This window comes from Peromyscus leucopus, chromosome 8b (assembly GCF_004664715.2).
Source record: "Peromyscus leucopus breed LL Stock chromosome 8b, UCI_PerLeu_2.1, whole genome shotgun sequence".
Lineage (NCBI taxonomy): Eukaryota > Metazoa > Chordata > Mammalia > Rodentia > Cricetidae > Peromyscus > Peromyscus leucopus.
This window is the reverse complement of record NC_051086.1, coordinates 29,414,975-29,434,379: the sequence shown is the minus strand read 5'-3', so window position 1 is coordinate 29,434,379 and position 19,405 is coordinate 29,414,975. Positions and strand designations below refer to the sequence as shown.

Below are 19,405 nucleotides of genomic sequence, written 5' to 3'. Positions count from 1 at the left end.
GGTGTTATTTGGCTTGTTATATATCAGCTGTCTTCTGTTATGAAAATCATGTGTACCTTCATAGTTTTCACAATTGATTTTTCCCTAAGAATTGCTAACAGTGTGGACTGATCATTCTCTGGACATATACATTCAAGGTACTTGGAGAACAGCCCCAGGAAAGGCTTCCTTCCCCCCAGTCCATCTGTTTCTCCCCTTTCATCACTGGAATCAGATACCTCCCTTAGCCACTTTCAAGGATTAACAGAAATAATAGTCCAAACCACCACATAATAAGTCTCCTGATTTAAGGTAAATTCCACAAGGAGACACGGGCTAGGTCAGGTGGACCTTAAGTAATAGCTTTATACAGTTTAGTTCGGACCCTCCTTTCTTACAGCCTTACTAACTATATGGACCCCTAACTTCTTACCTAACCACTTCTCAGAATGTAGACTGAGCATATAGATCCCCTTTTTGATATGCTAACTGGTCATAGCACTCAGTTGACCTCTTTTACCACTCCCATTTTGGATTGTAAAAGAAAGCCTGGTGGTCACTGCCTGAGGAAAATTCTTACCTGCCTTTATGACCCCAAAGAATTCAACCCTGGTGACCTTGCTCATCCAGAGGATTGATATTGCTTGTGTTTATAACTGGATTCCTGAGAGACTTAGGGAGTACTGAGATAATAAGGAGACAGAGAGGAGAAAAGAGAATGGAAGAACTAGATGGATAAGAATTGGAGAGAAACAAACTGAGACAGGGAAGAACTAGATTAAAGGGCAAGAAGAGAGTACTAGAGGGATGAAATGGAAGATGAGAAAAAGCCAGATGGGGAAGAACAAAATGAGAGAGAAGGAGATGGGAGAGGAACCAGTATGGGAAAGAACTAGATGGATGAGAACCTAGAAGGGGCAGAACTAAAATGAAGGAATTTAGATAAAAACTAGAGGGGATAGCAGATACATGTAGAGAGAAATCAGGCAAGAAAGGAGCTAAAAATGAGAGCAGAATAGAAGCTTGTAAAGAGAGAACTGAAAGAATAATAAAGTATATGGACTAAGGAGTTTCATGTACATAGATTAATTTTTTTCATCAAAGATTAATTATCAGCTGGTTATATATTTTTCCTGGACCCTGGGAGGGGACTATCAAGGGGCTGGATCCCCATAGTCCCCAGAGAGAAATGAGACATAAAAACTCAGGCCACACCCAAACCAAAAATCCCTGAGTCAGCCTGGCTCATCTGGCTCCTTGTCTCCATCTCTTGATCCCTTGGATCACACACACACCACCACCACCACCACCACCACCACCACACACACACACCCCCCAGCCTTCAAAGAACCCTTCAACATCCGCTACCCCTACCAATCCATTCCTCACCCCCTCCGTCTTGCATTCCATTCCCCCAAATCTGTCTGCACCTCTGCCCTGCTCTGGGTGGGGTGCGGTCCCAGGGAATGTGACTGGCCTCTTTCCTGTTAATATTAACCCTGGCGGCAATCGCCCCCTTGCCTGGTTTCCCTGGGAGGCTCAGGACCTTAAGGACCTTAAAAAGGCCATTTCAGAGGACAGGCCATAGTCCCCTTGGGCTGAGACTGTTCTTCTGGATCTGGCTCATCAAGCCTTGACCAATCAGGATTGGAAGACCCTCGCCAAAGCAGTCCTCTCTGGACCCCTCTACTTGATATGGGATGCCTTCTATCTAGAGTGCAGGGTCCAGGCAGAGAGAAATCAAGCGGCCAACCCTCAAATCCCAATCACCTTTGAGATGCTGTCTGGTACCTCCAACCTGTACTCCACTGGCCTCCAGCAGGCCATCATCCCTGCCCCCTATCAAGATCAAGTTAGGGCACTTGGGATAGCTGCTTGGAAAAAAATTGAATGAAGGCCCCACAGAGGCTACTATAGCTGGGGTCCATCAGAGATCAGGCGAGGACTTAGTGACGTCAGTAAGAGCCTCCAGAGAAAGTTTCCTCCAGGAGAGCTGAGGGATAAATTTGTTAAAATGTTGGTGTGGGACGGCATGAACACTGATCATAAGCTTGCCTGTGCTGGATTGAGAGATCAGGGCATTAGTAAATGGATTGTGGCCTCCCGAGATGTTGGCTCTACTTCTCACCAGGCTCAAACCATGGCCGTAGCCATGCTGGCAGCTAATAGTGAACAGATAACCTTAGTCTCCATGGGGGAAAACGGCCCTGCTTCAGTTGTGGGGGGCGGGAAGGCCATTTTAAAAGAGTGTCCTAACCATGTTAAGGGTGCCTCCATGGCTCCTCCCCAATCGGGCCTGCCCCACACCCCATGCCCCAGGTGTAAGAAGGGGTTCCACTGGGCCAAAGACTGTAGATCTAAATTCAACCTCCAAGGGTGCCTTTAAACTCCCCCAGGGGTGATCCCCAGCCCTGTTAAATAAGAGGAAAGAGGTGGTCAAAGCCCACTGGACTGTACCCTTGGTGCTTGGATTGAGGCCCAAGATGACCCTAACCATTGAAGGAAAAACCTTTAATTTTATCATAGACACTGGGGCTGACCATACGGTTATCCGAAAGGAGGAAATCCTCTCCTCTTGGCGGTTGGTTCCCGGACCCCACGTGCTTGGCGTGTGTGTGTGGGAGGAGAGGGGGCATTCTATGTCATGGGAGACAGCTAATTGGTTGTCCTGGACCGACCCCGATGGTAATTATTGGGAGGTGCACCCCCTTGTGGTTCCTGGTGTAACTGACAACCTTTTTGGCCTGGACATCCTTGGGGAAGCTGAGACCTTTATCACCACCGACCATAAGGCCCCATATCAGGACGTGCTTAACACAGAAGAGTACCAACAGCAGTTTGAGGAGGGGTGGGAAACTCACCCCAATTACAGGGATGATCCCTATTTTGAGAAGCTCAGATGAGACTTTTCCCAGGTTCACCCCCAATCCTAAGGGCCACTGCTCGCCCCCTGGTGCCAAAGATTCAGTGGACACCTGGGGAACCTGTATGGGTTGAGCAATGGCCTCTACTATCCTTTAAATTACAACAGCTTGGGGCTGGAGAGATGGCTCAGTGGTTAAGAGCACTGACTGCTCTCCCAAAGGTCCTGAGTTCAATTCCCAGCAACCACATGGTGGCTCACAACCATCTGTAATGAGATCTGGTGCCCTCTTCTGGCCTGCAGGGACACATGCAGGCAGAATACTGTATACATAATAAATAAATCTTTAAAAAAAAAAAAAAAATTACAACAGCTTGATGCTCTGGTTAAACAACAATTGTCCTTGGGGCATGTTCGGCTGTCCACCAGCCGCTGGAACTCTATTGTTTTTGTTATTTAAAAAAAAAAAAAAAAAAAAAAAAAGGCTAATGGTTCCTGGAGATTCCTACATGAATTAAGAAAAATTAATGAAAGAATGATCCCATTTGGGATCCCCCAAAGGGGACTTCCCTGGATATCTGCCATCCCTAATACCTATTATCTGACTATTATTGATATTAAGGATTGTTTTTTCTCTATTCCATTACATCCAGATGATATGGAGAAGTTTGCATTCTCCCTGCCCTCTACCAATTTCCAGGGCCCGGACTTAAGGTTCAAATGGACCACTTTGCCCCAGGGGATGGCTAACAGCCCCACTATGTGTCAGTACTTTATGTCACATATTTTTTCCTCCCTAATGGGATGCCCCAACATTTTATTTTATATTTACATGGATGATATTATTCTAGGAAGCCCCACTTTGACGGGCCTTCAGGACCACTAATTTCCTTACCATCTTTAAAGATCATAATTTTAGGGTGGCTCCAGATAAAGTACAGTCCATTCTCTCATTTAAAATTCTGGGTGCTCTCCTGTCCCTTAATACAGTTTCTCCAGCTAAACACCAGTTACTTATTCAAGGGACCTATACCTTAACTCAGCTTCAAAAGATGCTGGGAGAAATAAATTGGCTGAGGTCATGGATCTCTGTGCCCACAGAGCAGTAAACCCCTTTAAATGAACTCCTTAAGGGCCTTGATCTTTTATCCAGATTACCTTATCCTCCCGCCATTTGCAAATCTTGCAACAGGTTCAACAAACCATTGATACAGTGCCCCTAAGGAGATTCAACCCTGGCCTGCCTGTCTCCCTGTGTATTTTTCCTGGGGAAACCTTATGCACTGTGCTGTTAGCACAAGAGCCCATTCATTGTGTTCACCTCTCGGTGGGTGGAGCCCCTGGGTTTACTCCCTGATCAACCAGGTAGCCAATTGCATATTCCTGCCAGGATATTTGGCACAGAACCTCATTCTGTTATTGTTCCATTTAAAATTACTGACTTTACCTGACCCCAAAGAAATAATAGCAGAATTGCCATAGCCCTTGAGGGGTTTCCAGAGAAGGCTGATTGACATTATGGCCCTTATAAATGGATGAGTTCCTTCTCCCGTCTGGAGTAGAGGCCCCCTAGAATTTTTTTGCCTTGCCCAAACCCCAATTTTCTTATGGTGTTTACCGACAGGGGATGCTTGGGGGGCTCCCTAGTTGTGTTCCCACCCCTTGGATGAGGAGAGGAACCTATACCTATAAAAACAATCTCCTGAGAGGTGGAGGGGTCTGCACAGTTTAAGGAACTGTTTGCTGCTGTTATGGCGCTAGATTCCATATCGCAGACATTTAATCTATTCTCTGATAGCCTGTATGTTGTAAATCTTTTGCCTAACCTGGCTGAAGCCCATATTAAATTAGATTCCAATCCCATTTCTCCTCTTATGATTCAGGCTCACTCTTTACTTAAACAGAGACTCAATCCCATTTATTTACAACATCTTAGAGGTCACTAAAATTTGCCAGGATTTCTCTCCAAAGGAAATCAGTTGGCTGACCATCTGGCTTCAATGCCTCAATGTAATACTGTTACTGAGGCCACAGATTTCCACCTACTTACCCATGTTAACTGGAGAGGCCTGAAACATAAGTTTCCTCGGGTACCGATTAAAGATCTCAAAAAAACTGTCCAGACCTCCAAGTCTTGTCAGCCCTTCCTTCAAATCCCTCCCCTCCAAAAGATGGGGTGCAATCCCCGAGGACTTCACCCCAATCATCTCTGGCAGATTGATGTCACACACTATTCCCCATTTGGAAAACTTAAATATGTTTTTCTTTCTGTAGATACTTTCTCCCATGCCTGTTGGGCATCAGCTCATGCTGGGGAAAAATCCAAGCATGTTTCAAATCAAATCAAAACAGATAATGACCCATGCTTTATTGGCAAAGCCTTTGTAAATTTCCTACACACCTGGAAGATTTATCATTCTACTGGCATCCCCTATAATCCTTGGGGTCAGGCCATTATGGAAAGATTCAACCAAACACTTAAGTCCAAATTACAAAACAAAAGGGGGAGTCATGATCAACTAAGAAAGGCATTATTAACCTTAAATATTTTAAATTTTTCTAAGGAAGATAAATTTTTGTCTCCTTTTCAAAAACATTGGTCCTCCTTGGTTACTTATAGTACCATTTGGATCAAGTGGAGGGACCCCTTAATTGGGGCCTGGAGAGGGCCGGACTCACTCCTCACTGCAGGAAGAGGGTTCAGATCTGGGTACTGGCCAGAGACCTCAAATATTTACCCCAACAAGGGGACAATGATAATGACGGCTCCAGGGAGTGTTCTACCCCAGAGGGTAGTCTTTTTGCTTCTTCCTCAGAAACAACCAAAGATGCGGATGCTGTTGCTTGTCCTGATGCTGATGTTGACTGCCCAGCCCGGTGAAAAAGGGTTTGGGGGTCATTATGATGCACAAGAAACCCTGAACTTGATATATGGAAAACCCTGTGATTGGGGTGGTGGAGTGTTCAAGGCCTCACCATACTCTGGACAGCTGATTAGCACAGTAGATTGTGGTGGTAAAGTTGCATGCCTCAGTATTCATACCAGCACCACCATTATTGAATCTGCCTCACATAAATGGGTGTGGGTAGAAAAGCCTAAAATCATACCTACGATAAATGGCAAACCTGGGCCCTGACCCTGCACCTCATTTTACCAATCCATGCATGCCACCTGCTACACCATGGTGTGTGAATGCATTAGAAAGACTGATAATAAGACCTACTGGATCACCACCAGAAATGGTATTGGCCATTCAGGTACTTTTGGTTCTGTTTGGAAGGCATCCAGTGGGGAACTAAACCCTGTTTTGGCCACTCCAGTGACCATGTTTACTGGGAATTGGAGGCCCCCATGGGTTACTCTGATGGTGGGGGAGTGCAGGACCAGTTGTAGGAGTTACAGATCCAAAAGAGAGTGGAATAATTGCTTAAATCTGAATTCCCCAAGCTCTTCTATCACCCCTCAGCCCTCCCTGATCAGAAAGGTGATCTTAACCTCAATGCTGATACCCAGGCCATCCTGAAGACATATTTCTCCATGCTCAATCAGACCAATCCCTCCCTTGCTGAGAATTGTTGGCTCTGCCTTTGCCTGGGGCCACCATGACCACTGGCATTGCCTGTTAATGTTTCCCATTCCATCCTTACCTTTTTTGAAATTGATGTTTCCTCTACCATCCCCCCACCAGGCTGTTCCCCTACCCTGCCTATTAAGGTGCAACCCCTCCATGTTTTGCCCACTAATTTCCTGTCTCTGGGCTCCACCACAAAATAGTATGGATGCCATTGATGTGGGCCAGGTCTCATCTTTCTTTTGTGCTGGAAACCACACTAGCACCGCCCCCCCCCCCAAGGAGATATGTCCCTCCATGGGAATGGTTTTTTGTGCTGAGGAGGAATGGCTTGTAGCTTTCTCCCTGGGTCATGGACAGGCCTTTGTGCCCCTGCCATGCTGATACCAGATGCAGATGTCCCCAATGATGAGGCTCTTCCAGTACCCTCTTTTGACTACATAGGAGGAAGGTCTAAGAGGGCCATTCAAATGATACCGCTCCTTGCTGGACTGGGAATAACTGCAGGCATGGCCACAGGAGCCATGGGGGATAGGCCTGTCCTCACATCTTTTTAGGAAATTATCCACTCAGTTAATTGATGATGTAAAAGCCATTTATAGCACCATTCTTGACCTGCAGAGTCAGTTAGACTCTGGCTGAAGTAGTCCTCCAGAATAGGAGGGGGTTAGATCTGCTAACTTCAGAAAAGGGGGGCCTTTGTTGTTACAGGAAAAATGCTGCTTCTACACTAACAAGTCGGGGATTATCCAGGATAAGAGAAAGAGGCTCCAGAAAGACCTAGAAAGGAGACGGTAGGAATTTCAAGACAGTCCTCTATGGACAGGTCTTCATGGATTCTTACCCTACCTACTTCCCCTCCTTGAACCCTTCCTTCTCCTTATTTTCCTCTTCACCATTGGAGCTTGTGTGTTCTATAAGTCCACACAATTTATCCACCAGAGATTAGAGGCAATTAAGATAAATCAGATTGAGGTACACTACCAAAGATTAGCCACTCAGGAGTCTGGTCCCTCCCATGGCTGGGTATCCTCCTTTGAGCGCACTTCTTCTGCTCTCCACTTGACCAATGACGGGTAAGCTCTCAAGCGGGCTGAGACAACCTATGACAGGTCATGGAGTGACCTCCCCCTCCTATTTATGATACATGGTACTGGATGACGGGTAAGATCTCCAAGTGGGAGACAACCTAACACAGGGGCTATATCTTACAAAAAACAAAAGGGGGAGATGTTGGCCCCCATAAGGCCTGGGCATGAGGCCTAGTATAACTTCCTGAGCCTAGCTCGAGTTTGGCGACCTGTCTTCAGACATGACTCCCACATATGAGTGACTCAGCTCAACCTGACCTAGAATTGCCTCTGCCTAGTAACTGCTGAGATGGCATCATCTCAGTGGCCTGCTATACTCACCCCATCCCTCATCACCCCAACTTATATAAGTCCACTCCTGATGTGATAAAATGAGTTCCTGCTTTGACAAGACTCCCAGCTCAGTGTGCTTCTCTCTGGTGGACAGGGGAGGTCTGGGTTGTCGACACTCACCATCCTGCTCAGCCCCAGGAGAGACCGGCCGGACCAGTCCTGCCTCAGTCCTACCTGTTGGTCAGCCCGACACATGGGTACAGAGGGCAGATGAAGAGCCCTAGGCAGTGGCTAAAAGAGGGTGCAATCACTCACATTACCTGGAATGGCAACCAAGTTCTGCAGCTCCTGCTTCAGGTCCATGATGTCCTTGCAGAGCTGAATGTCATCCATCCTGTGGGGGAGGGGACACACAATAAGTTACTTCAGCAGAACATACATCAGCATTAGCCTGGTTTAAACACAGGCAGCTGGTGCGAGTGGATGCCCCTTCCAAGGGCTATACTGACTGCTTAACTTGATTGAAGGAGGCCTGGGTGATCAGTGACCAGCCTGTTTCTGAATAAGTCTGTGTCTTCGTCACTTTTCTCCTTGCTGTGACAGAATACCGGACTTACAAGTAACTTAGGGGGAGGGGTTGTTTAGGCTCACAGTCCTCGGGACTACAGTCCACCCGGCAGCTCTGTGGCCATGTGAGCCTGAAAGCTACTTTTACACAGTCAGACTAGGAAACAGAGCTTGGGCAGAAACCTGGCATGTAGAACCTCTAGGCCTGCCCCCACAGCTAGCTAGACCCCATATTTCCAAAATCACATAACCTTCCACAACAGTACCACCAGCTGGGGTCAAACATATAAGCCTGACATTAGGGATAGTTTACATTTAAACCACAACAGTCTGTGACAATGTCCCCAGAGGCTGGCTTGTGAGTCACTGAACTGTTTAAGGAAGTCCTGCCCTCTTGTAGGCAACATCTAGTCAGCTGGAGGTGATAGGGGAAGAGGATGAAAAGGAAGAAGTAGGGGGTTGTCCACTCTCTCTGTCACTATTTGTCTCTGTCTTTTCTTGATCTGTCTCTCTCTGTTTCTTTGTCTCCTTCCCACTGCCCTTAAATATAACTCCAAAATTTTCACCTCTTGGATTCTGGGTTTTGTACCATTGATACCCAGGGGCTGACTTGTGGACTGATCATCCACTTCCAAGTTCTGAAGCTTCCAGACACAAACTGAATCAGAGTATTACTCATGCCTCTAGTTTAGTATTGATTCTTACAGGTTTAAAAATATGCTGGTTACAAATATCATATGACATTGTTACTATACAGAATATTTCAGCAATTTGCTCTCTTTTCTTTATATATCTTTTTACATCAAATTATATGTAATTCTATTTAATAATACATCTTGGGCATGGTTTCCTGTTAGTAATGCAAGTCAACTGATGTGTGTGTGTGTGTGTGTGTGTGTGTGTGTGTGTGTGTGTGTGTGTGTGTGTATGCACAGTATCACACTATGTTGCTATACAGTGATTGATGCACTGCTCACATCTAGGTTTTTCTGTGATAAATTCCTAGACAAGCAAGCCACTGGTCAACCAATATGAACATTTATATTTCTATAGGAATTTACAAATTCCTTCCAGGGGTATGTTTAAACTGGGCTTCCCTACAATTCTGCTGTGTGTCATAGTAGGGTGTGTGTTATTAAAAAAATTAACTCTGGCCCAAGACTGTAGCTCAGTGGGTAGAATACTCTCCCAGCATGCTCAAAGCCCTGGGTTTGATTCTGGTGCTCTGAAGAACAAGGCAGCAGATGAAGGGAGGATGGGTCTTTTTGGAAACAGCACTCTGTGTTGGCCTTCCCATCCTGGGAAGAGGTATAGAGAAGCTACCAATGTAAACTTAAGTTAAGGGACTTAGCTGGACCACAAGTTACACAGGATCAGGACTAGAGCCTTACTCTCTGGAGTCTGACTCCGACCACCTGCCTACTCATCACCACACCTTTACCAAAAGCCTCAGCCTGCAGTTCCTTCCCGAAGTGTGACCACAGAACAGTGTGGGCCCACCTGTGGCTGACCTCAGATGCCCCCAGTTTTCACCCCACTCCTGAGATCCCAGGACCAGGGCAAGGATTCAGTCTGCATCTCTTCATGCCAGAAGCATGCCAGGCCTTTTTCAAGACTCTGCCTAGAATATCCTAGCAGGTCACCTTGAATGGGCCAGGGCTTGCCAGAAGGGCATAGGCTGCCTGCTGGTTTGTAACAGGGCCCCACACCTTAGTAGACTCCTAGACCTTAGCACAACTGCCTCCATGACAGAAATACCATTCAGGCCATAAAACTCATCTGTAGACAGCACCACCTGCTAAAATGAAAACAAAGTCTTAATCTATCAAAGTCCATAGTTCTGAGAAAGTCTCTAAATGTACTAACCTTGCCTTTTGGCTTCTGTAGTTCCATTTCTGGCTAACTGTTCTGGTTAACAGAAGTATGTTAACCCAGAACATGGTTTTTTGTGCTTAAAAGCTCATCCTGAAAAAGGTTCAATGCTACACTGTGATCCCAAATACTCCGTGTAGTTGCCAGTGGACTAATTAAGACTTTCTATTGACTTAAACCCATGTCTGAGCAGTCTTCTATAGTGAATATCCCACAAGAGGTTTCTCCCAGCAAGTATTCAGCTGGAGGTCTCTGGAATCCCCAACTAATAGAAATCCAGCTAAATTATGATCCTTAATGGGGTGATATGATCTCTAAGAACAACTGATATGGCTGGAGACATACGTGCTATTACAACTCCTTTGGGTAGACAGTGTTGCTACTGAATGAGGCCCCAGGGTGTTGCTAAACACCTGCCAGTGTATAGAAAAGTGCTCCACAACAGAGAAGGATCTAGTCTGAACTGTCAGTCAAGTTGAAGGTCAGCAATACCCAGTTAAAACTCAAAACTCAGATATTTTATTGAAAATGAGATAGAGACAGAAATAGAAACAGAGACAGACAGAGATAGAGAGAAGCTAGAGCTGGGGAACCAAAAGCCATGCACCAGGGACTTCACTTCCCCAAGTCTCCAAGTCTCACTACCTTCATCTTTGTTTTGTTTTTCATTTATTTACCATCTACCTTTATATGAATGTATGTGTGTATGTATGCATGTGTGTGGGGGTACACGTGTATGAGTGTCACAGCACATCTGTGGAAGTCAGACAATAACTTCAGCGTGATGCTGGGAAATGACTGGGCCAGGGCTCCCTGGAGACTTGCCAGCACATCAGCACTCCAGGGATAACACTGATGCTTGCATGTCTAGTGTGCTGGCTAGTTTTTATGTCAGCTTGACACAAGGTAGAGTTATCTAAAGAAGGGACTTCAGCTGAGGAAATGTCTCCACAGGATTGGCCTGTGGGCAAGTGGGGGGGCATTTTCCTGATTGATGATTGATGTGGGAGGGCCCAGACCACTGTAGGCAGTGCACCCTGGACAGATGGTCCTGGATGGTATAAGAAATCGAGCTGAGTAAGTCATGGGAAGTAAGCTGGTAAGCATTCCTCCACGGCCTCTGCTTCAGTTCCTACTTGACTTCCCTAGACTACAACTGTGAGGTGAACCAACCCCCAAGCTGCTTTTGGTCACAGTGTTTATCACAGTATTAGAAGCCCTAACCAGCACATCTGGCCAAGGCTAAGCCAACACCCACATTCACACGTCAGAACAATTTGGCTTGAGGAAATGGAGTAGCCTGAGAAGGTGCAACACACACTCAGAGGACAGAATGCCATTTAGAAGCTGTGATGGTTAATACTGTCAACTTGGCTGGCTCTAGAATCATGTAGGAGACAAACCTTTGAACATGCCTTCAGCCAAACCTGACAACCTGGGTTCAATACCCAGCACACTAGACATGTAAGTATCCCTGATAACACTGTGCTGATGTATGGACAAGTCTCCCGGGAGCCCTGGCCCAGCCATTTACCAGCATCATGCTAGGGGCCAGGGTACAGAGAGGAAAGAGATGCCCCTGGGACATCCTTGAAGGCCCAGCTATCAGTTTCCTCCCTGGGGCTTTTTAAATGATCTCTGTCTTAATCTCCATTGTCTCCTGGGTTGTGAACAGATCTTTCCTGGATGAGACACTTATTCCCCAAAACAACACCATATCCCCTTGAGAACAGCTTACTCTTTCTTGAAAGAATATTCTAGACTGAGTTTTGATTCTTTTGTGTGTATGTGGTGTATATGAACTTTAAACTTTTAAATTTAGTTTACCTTTTATTTTACATGTATGCATGTCTTGCCTGCTTGAATGTCTGTCTACCATGTGTGTACCTGGTGTCCATGGAGGCCAGAAGAGGGCATTGGATTCCTTGGTACTGGAGTTATAGATAGTTGTGAGCTGCCATGTGGGTGTCACTGGGTCCTCTAGAAGAGCAACCAGTGCTTGTAACCATTAAGCCACCTTGCCAGCCCCATCTAAGAATCTTTTATGCTTCAAATGTTCCCTCCACAATTTGTGTTAAGATTTAGCAGTCATTGAAATGTAATTGTCTTATGGGAGAGGTGATTCAGTCAGAAGGGTGTGGCCCTTTTCAACGCCTCCCAGCCTGGATTTGGTTCCCAACTAAACCTTATTTCCAGTAATTTTTGCCTGTCAGCCTTAGCCACGCTCACTCGCCTCTCCAGAGATTTTCCAGCAGCCAGAACTTCAAGAATATAAATATCTTTTTTAAAAATGCAACCTAATCAGTGATATGGGAGACTGTGACTTGGGTGTGAAGCTAATTTCTTATGTTTTTTAATGAATAGGGGACCTCACTCTATAGCCACCTGAGTGCTGAGATTATAGGGTATATACTACTGTGTCTGCTAATTGTTTTCTTTATGACCTCTCTAATCTCTGTCTTGTTATGGTGGAACAACACAGATGAAGACAGGGGCTTAGTCAGACTTTGTAAGCTGTGGTTAGCCTCTGAGGCTATTCTGATAATGGTGGGATATCCCAGCCTCCTTATCTTCTCACTCCTGAGGAGTGCCATGTGGAAGAATTTCCAGTTGTATGAGAGTTGGGAGGACATCAGTGAAAAGGCAGATGGGCTAGTACAATGGCTCAGTGGGTAAAGGGCTTTGCTACCAACATGATACCTGGGACCCACGCAGTTGAAAGAGAAGAATGAGTCTGGCAAGTTGTTTCCTGACCTCCATGCATGCACAGTCATGAGCATACACAAGAGCTGTGGAGCTGTTCAGTGAACAAACACTGGCAATCCATGCCAACACTTTGAAGACAGTTAAATCCTTTAGTCTTTCTACTGTTTATGAATTTTTATCCCAGGAAGCTTATAGGCATGTGAAAATGTAGTTGTGACTGCTGCCGCCTGTTTATAAGAGAAAAAAAGGAAGCAAGTGGATGTCCAACAGCAGAGCATGGCTGAAGCAAATTATGGTGCAGAGGCATGAAGTAGAGTTCTCTGAAGACACTAGCAGTGTGGGAGAGTAAACCACATGAAAGCAGCTCACAGGAAAGATCACTGTCCCATTCTGTAAGGTGCATCTGCACAAAAAGAGAAAAGGAGGCTCTATTCACAGTGTTACATTATTGTGAAAGAATACTTACTTCCTTCATTAGCTTCTTAGCTTCTCTGAGGGTGTGTGTGTGTGTGTGTGTGTGTGTGTGTGTGTGTGTGTGTGTGTGTTGAATATGTCTTTTGGGGGGACTGTATTTGTGTGTATGTTGGATATGTCTTTAGGGACTGTATTCGTGTGTGTGTGTGTGTGTGTGTGTGTGTGTGTGTGTGTGTGTGTGTGTGTCTATGCAAGAATGGATGTGCCAGAGGTCAAGGCTGGATATCTTCCTTGATTACTTTTCACCTTATTTTTTTGAGGCAAGGTCTCTCACTGAACCTCAGTCTGGCTAGGCAGGCTGGTCAATGAGCTTCACAGAAGCTCTGTCTGTCTCTGCCTCCTCTGGGGTTACAGTTGTGTGCCACCGCACCTAGCTTTTTACTTAGATAGGGATTCAAATCCAGGTATTCATGCTTGCTTGACAGGTGTTTTTATCAACCTAGGCAGCAGCCTACCAACTTTTTATTTTTATCTTCCATTTGTTCTTTGGAAATTTTATGCATGTATACATTGATCATATCCATCTCAACTCTAACGCATCCACCTCCTGCCTTCATGTTCTCTCTCTCTCTCTCTCTCTCTCTCTCTCTCTCTCTCTCTCTCTCTCTCTCTCTCTCAAAACCTACTAAGTCTATTTAGTGCTACCTGCTAGAATACTGGCTGATCTTGTTGGCTTGCTCTTGTGTAGGTAAGAACTTACCAGAGCTGTAGCGAGTTTATGGGTGCAACAGCCAGGTGATTTCCAGAAGAGAGCATCTCACAGCACTCCTTCCCATCCTCCACCCCTTACATTTTATCCACCCACTCTTCTGAGATGTTCCTTGAGCCTGGGAGAGGAGGGACTACCTTAGTTTTTGAGAAAAAGTCTCTCAGTGAACCAGGAGCTCACTGATTGGGTTAGATTGGCTGGTCAGTAAGCCCCAAATCCTGTTTGCACCTTCCCTGCACTGGGATTATAAGACTGCAATGCTGCACCTGTTTTTTTTTTTTTCACATGGTTGCTGGTGACTGAACTCAGGTATTCATGGTTACATGGCAAACAATCTGCTGACCAAGCTATTCCCTATTCCCTTCTCTAGTTTTTTTATTTTTATTTTTACAATAAGTTTGTGTTATTTAATTTTCAAATTTGTATTATCGCTATGAACAACAACAATAATAATCATAATAATGTGTGTGTGTGTGTGTGTGTGTGTGTGTGTGTGTGTGTGTGTGTGTGCATGTATGGCGCTAGAGATGGAATCCAGGGCCATGTTCAAGCTAGATAAATGCTTGAGCATGGCCATTGAGCTACCTGACCCACCCAGCTCCTGTCTGGATAACTTTGAAAGGTTTTATGTTTTAATTTCATGAGCAACTCCTTTCTTTGGAGACCAATATAACCACAGTCATCTCAGCTCCTCCATTCCCTAGCTTCTTCTGCCTCAGAGTGCTTGAGTTATGGCCCAGTAGCTGTTCTACAAGCCTATGAGTTATGGCCCCACATCTTCCCAGTCTTTGACCAAACATTTCCTAAGTCATAGCACCTTTGCTGCTCAAACTAATTCCTGTGCAGCCTTCAAAACAGCCCAGTGCCTCCTTCTGGAGCCTTCTCTACGTTCCCAGGCTGGTTTAGTTCCTCTCTTTCATGATAGCTCAGCTTTTGTGTTTCCCCAAACAGACTGCCCTCCTTAAAGGATTTGAGTTCTGTTTCCTGCGTGGCACATCTCAATCAATATGTGATTTTTTTTTTAAAAAGCAGACAAGCTGTCAGGTGGTCACAGAGAAGAACACATAGTCCTGGATTCCATTGAACAAAGCTTAGAGCTTCCAATGCAAGTGGAAATTTTCAGATCTTATGAGAGAGACACCAGGAGGATAATAACATCTATCAAAGGCAGTGAGTCACTCTGGAAGAAACCCAGTTAAACACTGGTAGTTCGAGTAATGTAGCTTTGCATTCTGTCAATGAGCTCTTGAAGTCGCTGCCTCCCCCCATGCCTTCCATGGTCAATCACTTGCCAAGACTTCCTGCCAATGCCTTGTCTTCTCTCCTACATGCTACATCCCCACTGCCAAAATCCACCCATCTTTCACACTGACACCAACAAAAGCTAACACATAGTTGACAATGTCCTACCAGCCTGTATCTGGTCCCAGCACTGTCTAGGACAATGCTCACTGCCTATAGGGCACACATTCCCATTCTTTCTAGCAGTCTTACAGAGGTTAAGTCAGTCAACCAAGATCATACAGCTGGCGAGATTCTAGAGAACATTATCTGGGACAATTGCCACTGTAACACTATGTGCATATGTCACCCAGATCCCCTTTTCTTTGTTGTACTCATGAGCCTTTTAGAAGGCCCAGGATCAGGCCAGGTGTGGTAATACACCCAGGCAGATATCTGGGAGTTTGAGGCTAGCCTAGTCTACATAGTGAGTTCCAGGACAGCAAGGATTATCTATCTCCAAAAAAACCAAAATAAATAAGTAAATAAGTAAGTGAATAAATAATGCCCTAGGGGTAAGTCTAAGAGGTGGGTTTTCTTAGCAAGATTTGAAAACTGAAATCTCAGGCAATAAAGAAGACACAAACTGAGGGAATACTGGAAATGGAAAATCTGAGTAAATGAACAGGAACTGCAGACGTAAGCATAACCAACAGAATGCAAGAGATGGAAGAGAGAATCTTTGACGTTGAAGATATGATAGAGGAAATAGATTCGTCAGTCAAAGAAAATACTAAAGCCAAAAAGTCATAACACGGGGCTGGAGAGATGGCTCAGAGGTTAAGAGCACTGACTGCTCTTCCAGAGGTCCTGAGTTCAATTCCCAGCAACCACATGGTGGCTCACAACCATCTGTAATGAGATGTGGTGCCCTCTTCTGGCCTGCAGTCATACATGCTGTATACATAATAAATAAATAAATCTTAAAAACAAAACAAAACAAAAAAAACCCTCAATTTCTTTAAAAAAGAAAGTCATAACACAAAACATCCAGGAAATTTGGGACACCATGAAAAGACTAAACCTAAGAGTAAGAGGGATAGAAGGAGAAGAAAACCAACTCAAAGGCACAGAAAATATATTCAACAAAATCATAGAAGAAAACTTTCCCAACCTAAAGAAAGAAATGCCTATGAAGATATAAGAAGCTTACAGAACACCAAATAGACTGGATCCAAAAAAAAAAAAGTCCCCTTGCCACATGATTATCAAACCACTAAACATATAGAATGAAAAAAAAAATATTAAGAGCTGCAAAGGAAAAGTAACAAAGAAAGGCAAACCCATCAGAATAACACCTGACTTCTCAATGGAGACTCTGAAAAGCAGAAGGTCCTGGAAAGACATTATGCAGATATTAAAAGACCATGGATGCCAACCCAGACTATTATATCCAGCAAAACTCTCAATTGCCATAGACAGAGTAAGCAAAATATTCCATGATAAAACCAGATTTAAACAATACATATCCACAAATCCAGCCCTACAGAAAGCACTAGACGGAAAAAAATTCAATCTAAGCCAATCAACTGTCTCACCTATTCAGAGGGCCTGATCCAGTTGGGCATCTAGGCAATGGTACCGGGTCCTGTGCTCATTGCATGAGTTGGCTGTTTGAAACCTGGGGCTTATGCAGGGATGGTTGGCTCAGTCTGGGAGGAGGGGACTGGACCTGCCTGGACTGAGTCTAGCAGGTCGATCTCAGCCCTCAGGGGAGGCTTTGCCCTGGAGGAGGTAGGAATGGGGGGGTGGGCTGGGGAGAAGGGGAGGGAGGGGGGCAGGAGAGGGGAGAACAAGGGAATCTGTGGCTGATATGTAGAACTGAATGGTACTGTAAAATAAAATAAAAGGAAAAAATCCAATCTAAGGAAGTTAGATACACCCATGAAAACACAGGCAATAGATAATCCCACACCAACAAATACCAAAGAAGTGAAACACACAACATTACCACCAAAAAAATAACAGGAATAGACAATCACTGGTCATTAATATCCCTTAGTATCAAGGTCTCAATTCGCCTATAAAATGACACAGGCTAACAGAATGGATATGAAAACAGAATCCATCCTTCTGCTGCATACAAGAAACACACCTTAACTTCAAAGACAGACACTATCTCAGAGTAAAAGGCTGGGAAAAGACTTACCAATCAAATGCACTTAGGAAGTAAGCTGGTGTAGCTATCCTAGTATCTAATAAAATAGACTTCAAACTAAAATCAATCAAAAGAAATGAGGAAGAACATTATATATTTATCACAGGGAAAATCCACCAAGATGAAGTCTCAATTCTGAACATTTATGTTCCAAATACAAGGGCACCCACATTTGTAAAAGAAACATTACTAAAGCTTAAATCACACATCAAACACCACACACTAGTAGTGGGAGATTTCAACACCCCACTTTCACCACTGGATAGATCTGCCAGACAGAAACTTTACAAAGAAATAAGGGACCTAACAGAAATTATGACTCAAATGGACTTAATAGATATTTGCAGACCATTCCACCCTAACACAAAGGAATATACCTTTTTCTCAGCACCCCATGGGACCCTCTCTAAAATTGGACACATGCTCAGTCACAAAGCAAATCTCAACAGATACAAAAACATTGGAATAACCTCTTGTATCTTATTGGACCACCATGCCTTAAAGTTAGATTTCAGCAACAACAAAAACTACAGAAAACCTACAATCTCATGGAAACTGAATAATGCCCAAATGAATCACCAATGGGTCAAGGAAAAAGTAAAGAAAGAAATTAAGTATTTCCTAAAATTCAATGAAAACCAAAGTACAACATACCCAAACTTATGGGACACTATGAAAGCAGTGCTAAGAAGAAAACTCATAGCACTAAATGCACACATAAAGAAAATGGAGAAATCTCACACTAGTGACTCACCTGAAAGCTCTAGAACAAAAAGAAGCAAACTCACCCAGGAGGAACAGACAACAGGAAATAATCAAATTGAGGGCTGAAATCAATGAAATTGAAACAAAAAGAACAATACAAAGAATCAGTGAAACAGAGTTGGTTCTTTGAAAAAATCGAAAAGATAAACAAGCCCTTATCCAAATTAACCAAAAGGCAGAGAGAGAGAGAGAGAGAGAGAGAGAGAGAGAGAATCCAAGTTAACAAAATCAGCAATGAAAAGGGAGACATAACAGAAAATGAGGAAATTCAGAGAATCATCAGATCATACTTCAAAAACCTGTACTCCACAAAACTAGAAAATCAGAAAGAAATGAACAATTTTCTGGATAGGTACCACATACCAAAGTTAAATCAAGACCAGATAAACTATTTAAATAGACCAATAATCCTTAAGGAAATAAGAAGCAGTCATTAAAAGTCTCCCAATCAAAAAAGGCCCAGGACCAGATGGTTTTAGTGTAAAATTCTACCAGATTTTGAAAGAGGAGCTAATTCCAATACTCTTCAAATTGTTCCACACAATAGAAACAGAAGGAACATTATCAAACTCTTTTTACGAGACTACAGTTACCCTGATACTCAAACCACACTAAGATGCAACAAAGAAAGAGAATTACAGACCAATCTCCCTCATGAACATTGATGCAAAAATACTCAATAAAATATTGGCAAACCGAATCCAAGAACACATCAAAAAAATTATCCACCATGACCAAGTAGGCTTCATCCTAGGGATGCAAGGATGGTTCAACATATGAAAATCCATCAATGTAATACATCATATAAACAAACTGAAAGAAAAAAAAAACCACATGATCATCTCATTAGGTGTGAAAAAGCCTTTGACAAAATCCAACACCCCTTCATGATAAAGGTCTTGGAGAGATCAGGAATACAAGGAACATTCCTAAACATAATAAAGGCAATTTACAGCAAGCCAACAGCCAACATCAAATTAAATAGAAAGAAATTCAAAGTGATTCCACTAAAATCAGGAACAAGACAAGGCTGTACACTCTCCCCTTATTTATTCAATATAGTACTTGAAGTTCTAGCTAGAGCAATAAGACAAC

General features: G+C 44.0%; 1 protein-coding gene across 2 annotated transcripts in view; it reads right to left on the bottom strand.

Moving 5' to 3' along the window:
* Bmerb1 (bMERB domain containing 1) overlaps positions 1–19,405 on the bottom strand; it is a 106,490-nt gene that overhangs the window by 16,758 nt on the left and 70,327 nt on the right. For both annotated transcript variants that reach the window (XM_028858396.2, XM_028858397.2), the window contains exon 3: positions 8,099–8,172. In XM_028858396.2, the coding sequence (XP_028714229.1) occupies positions 8,099–8,172 (74 nt within the window). The remainder of the gene's footprint in view (positions 1–8,098; positions 8,173–19,405) is intronic.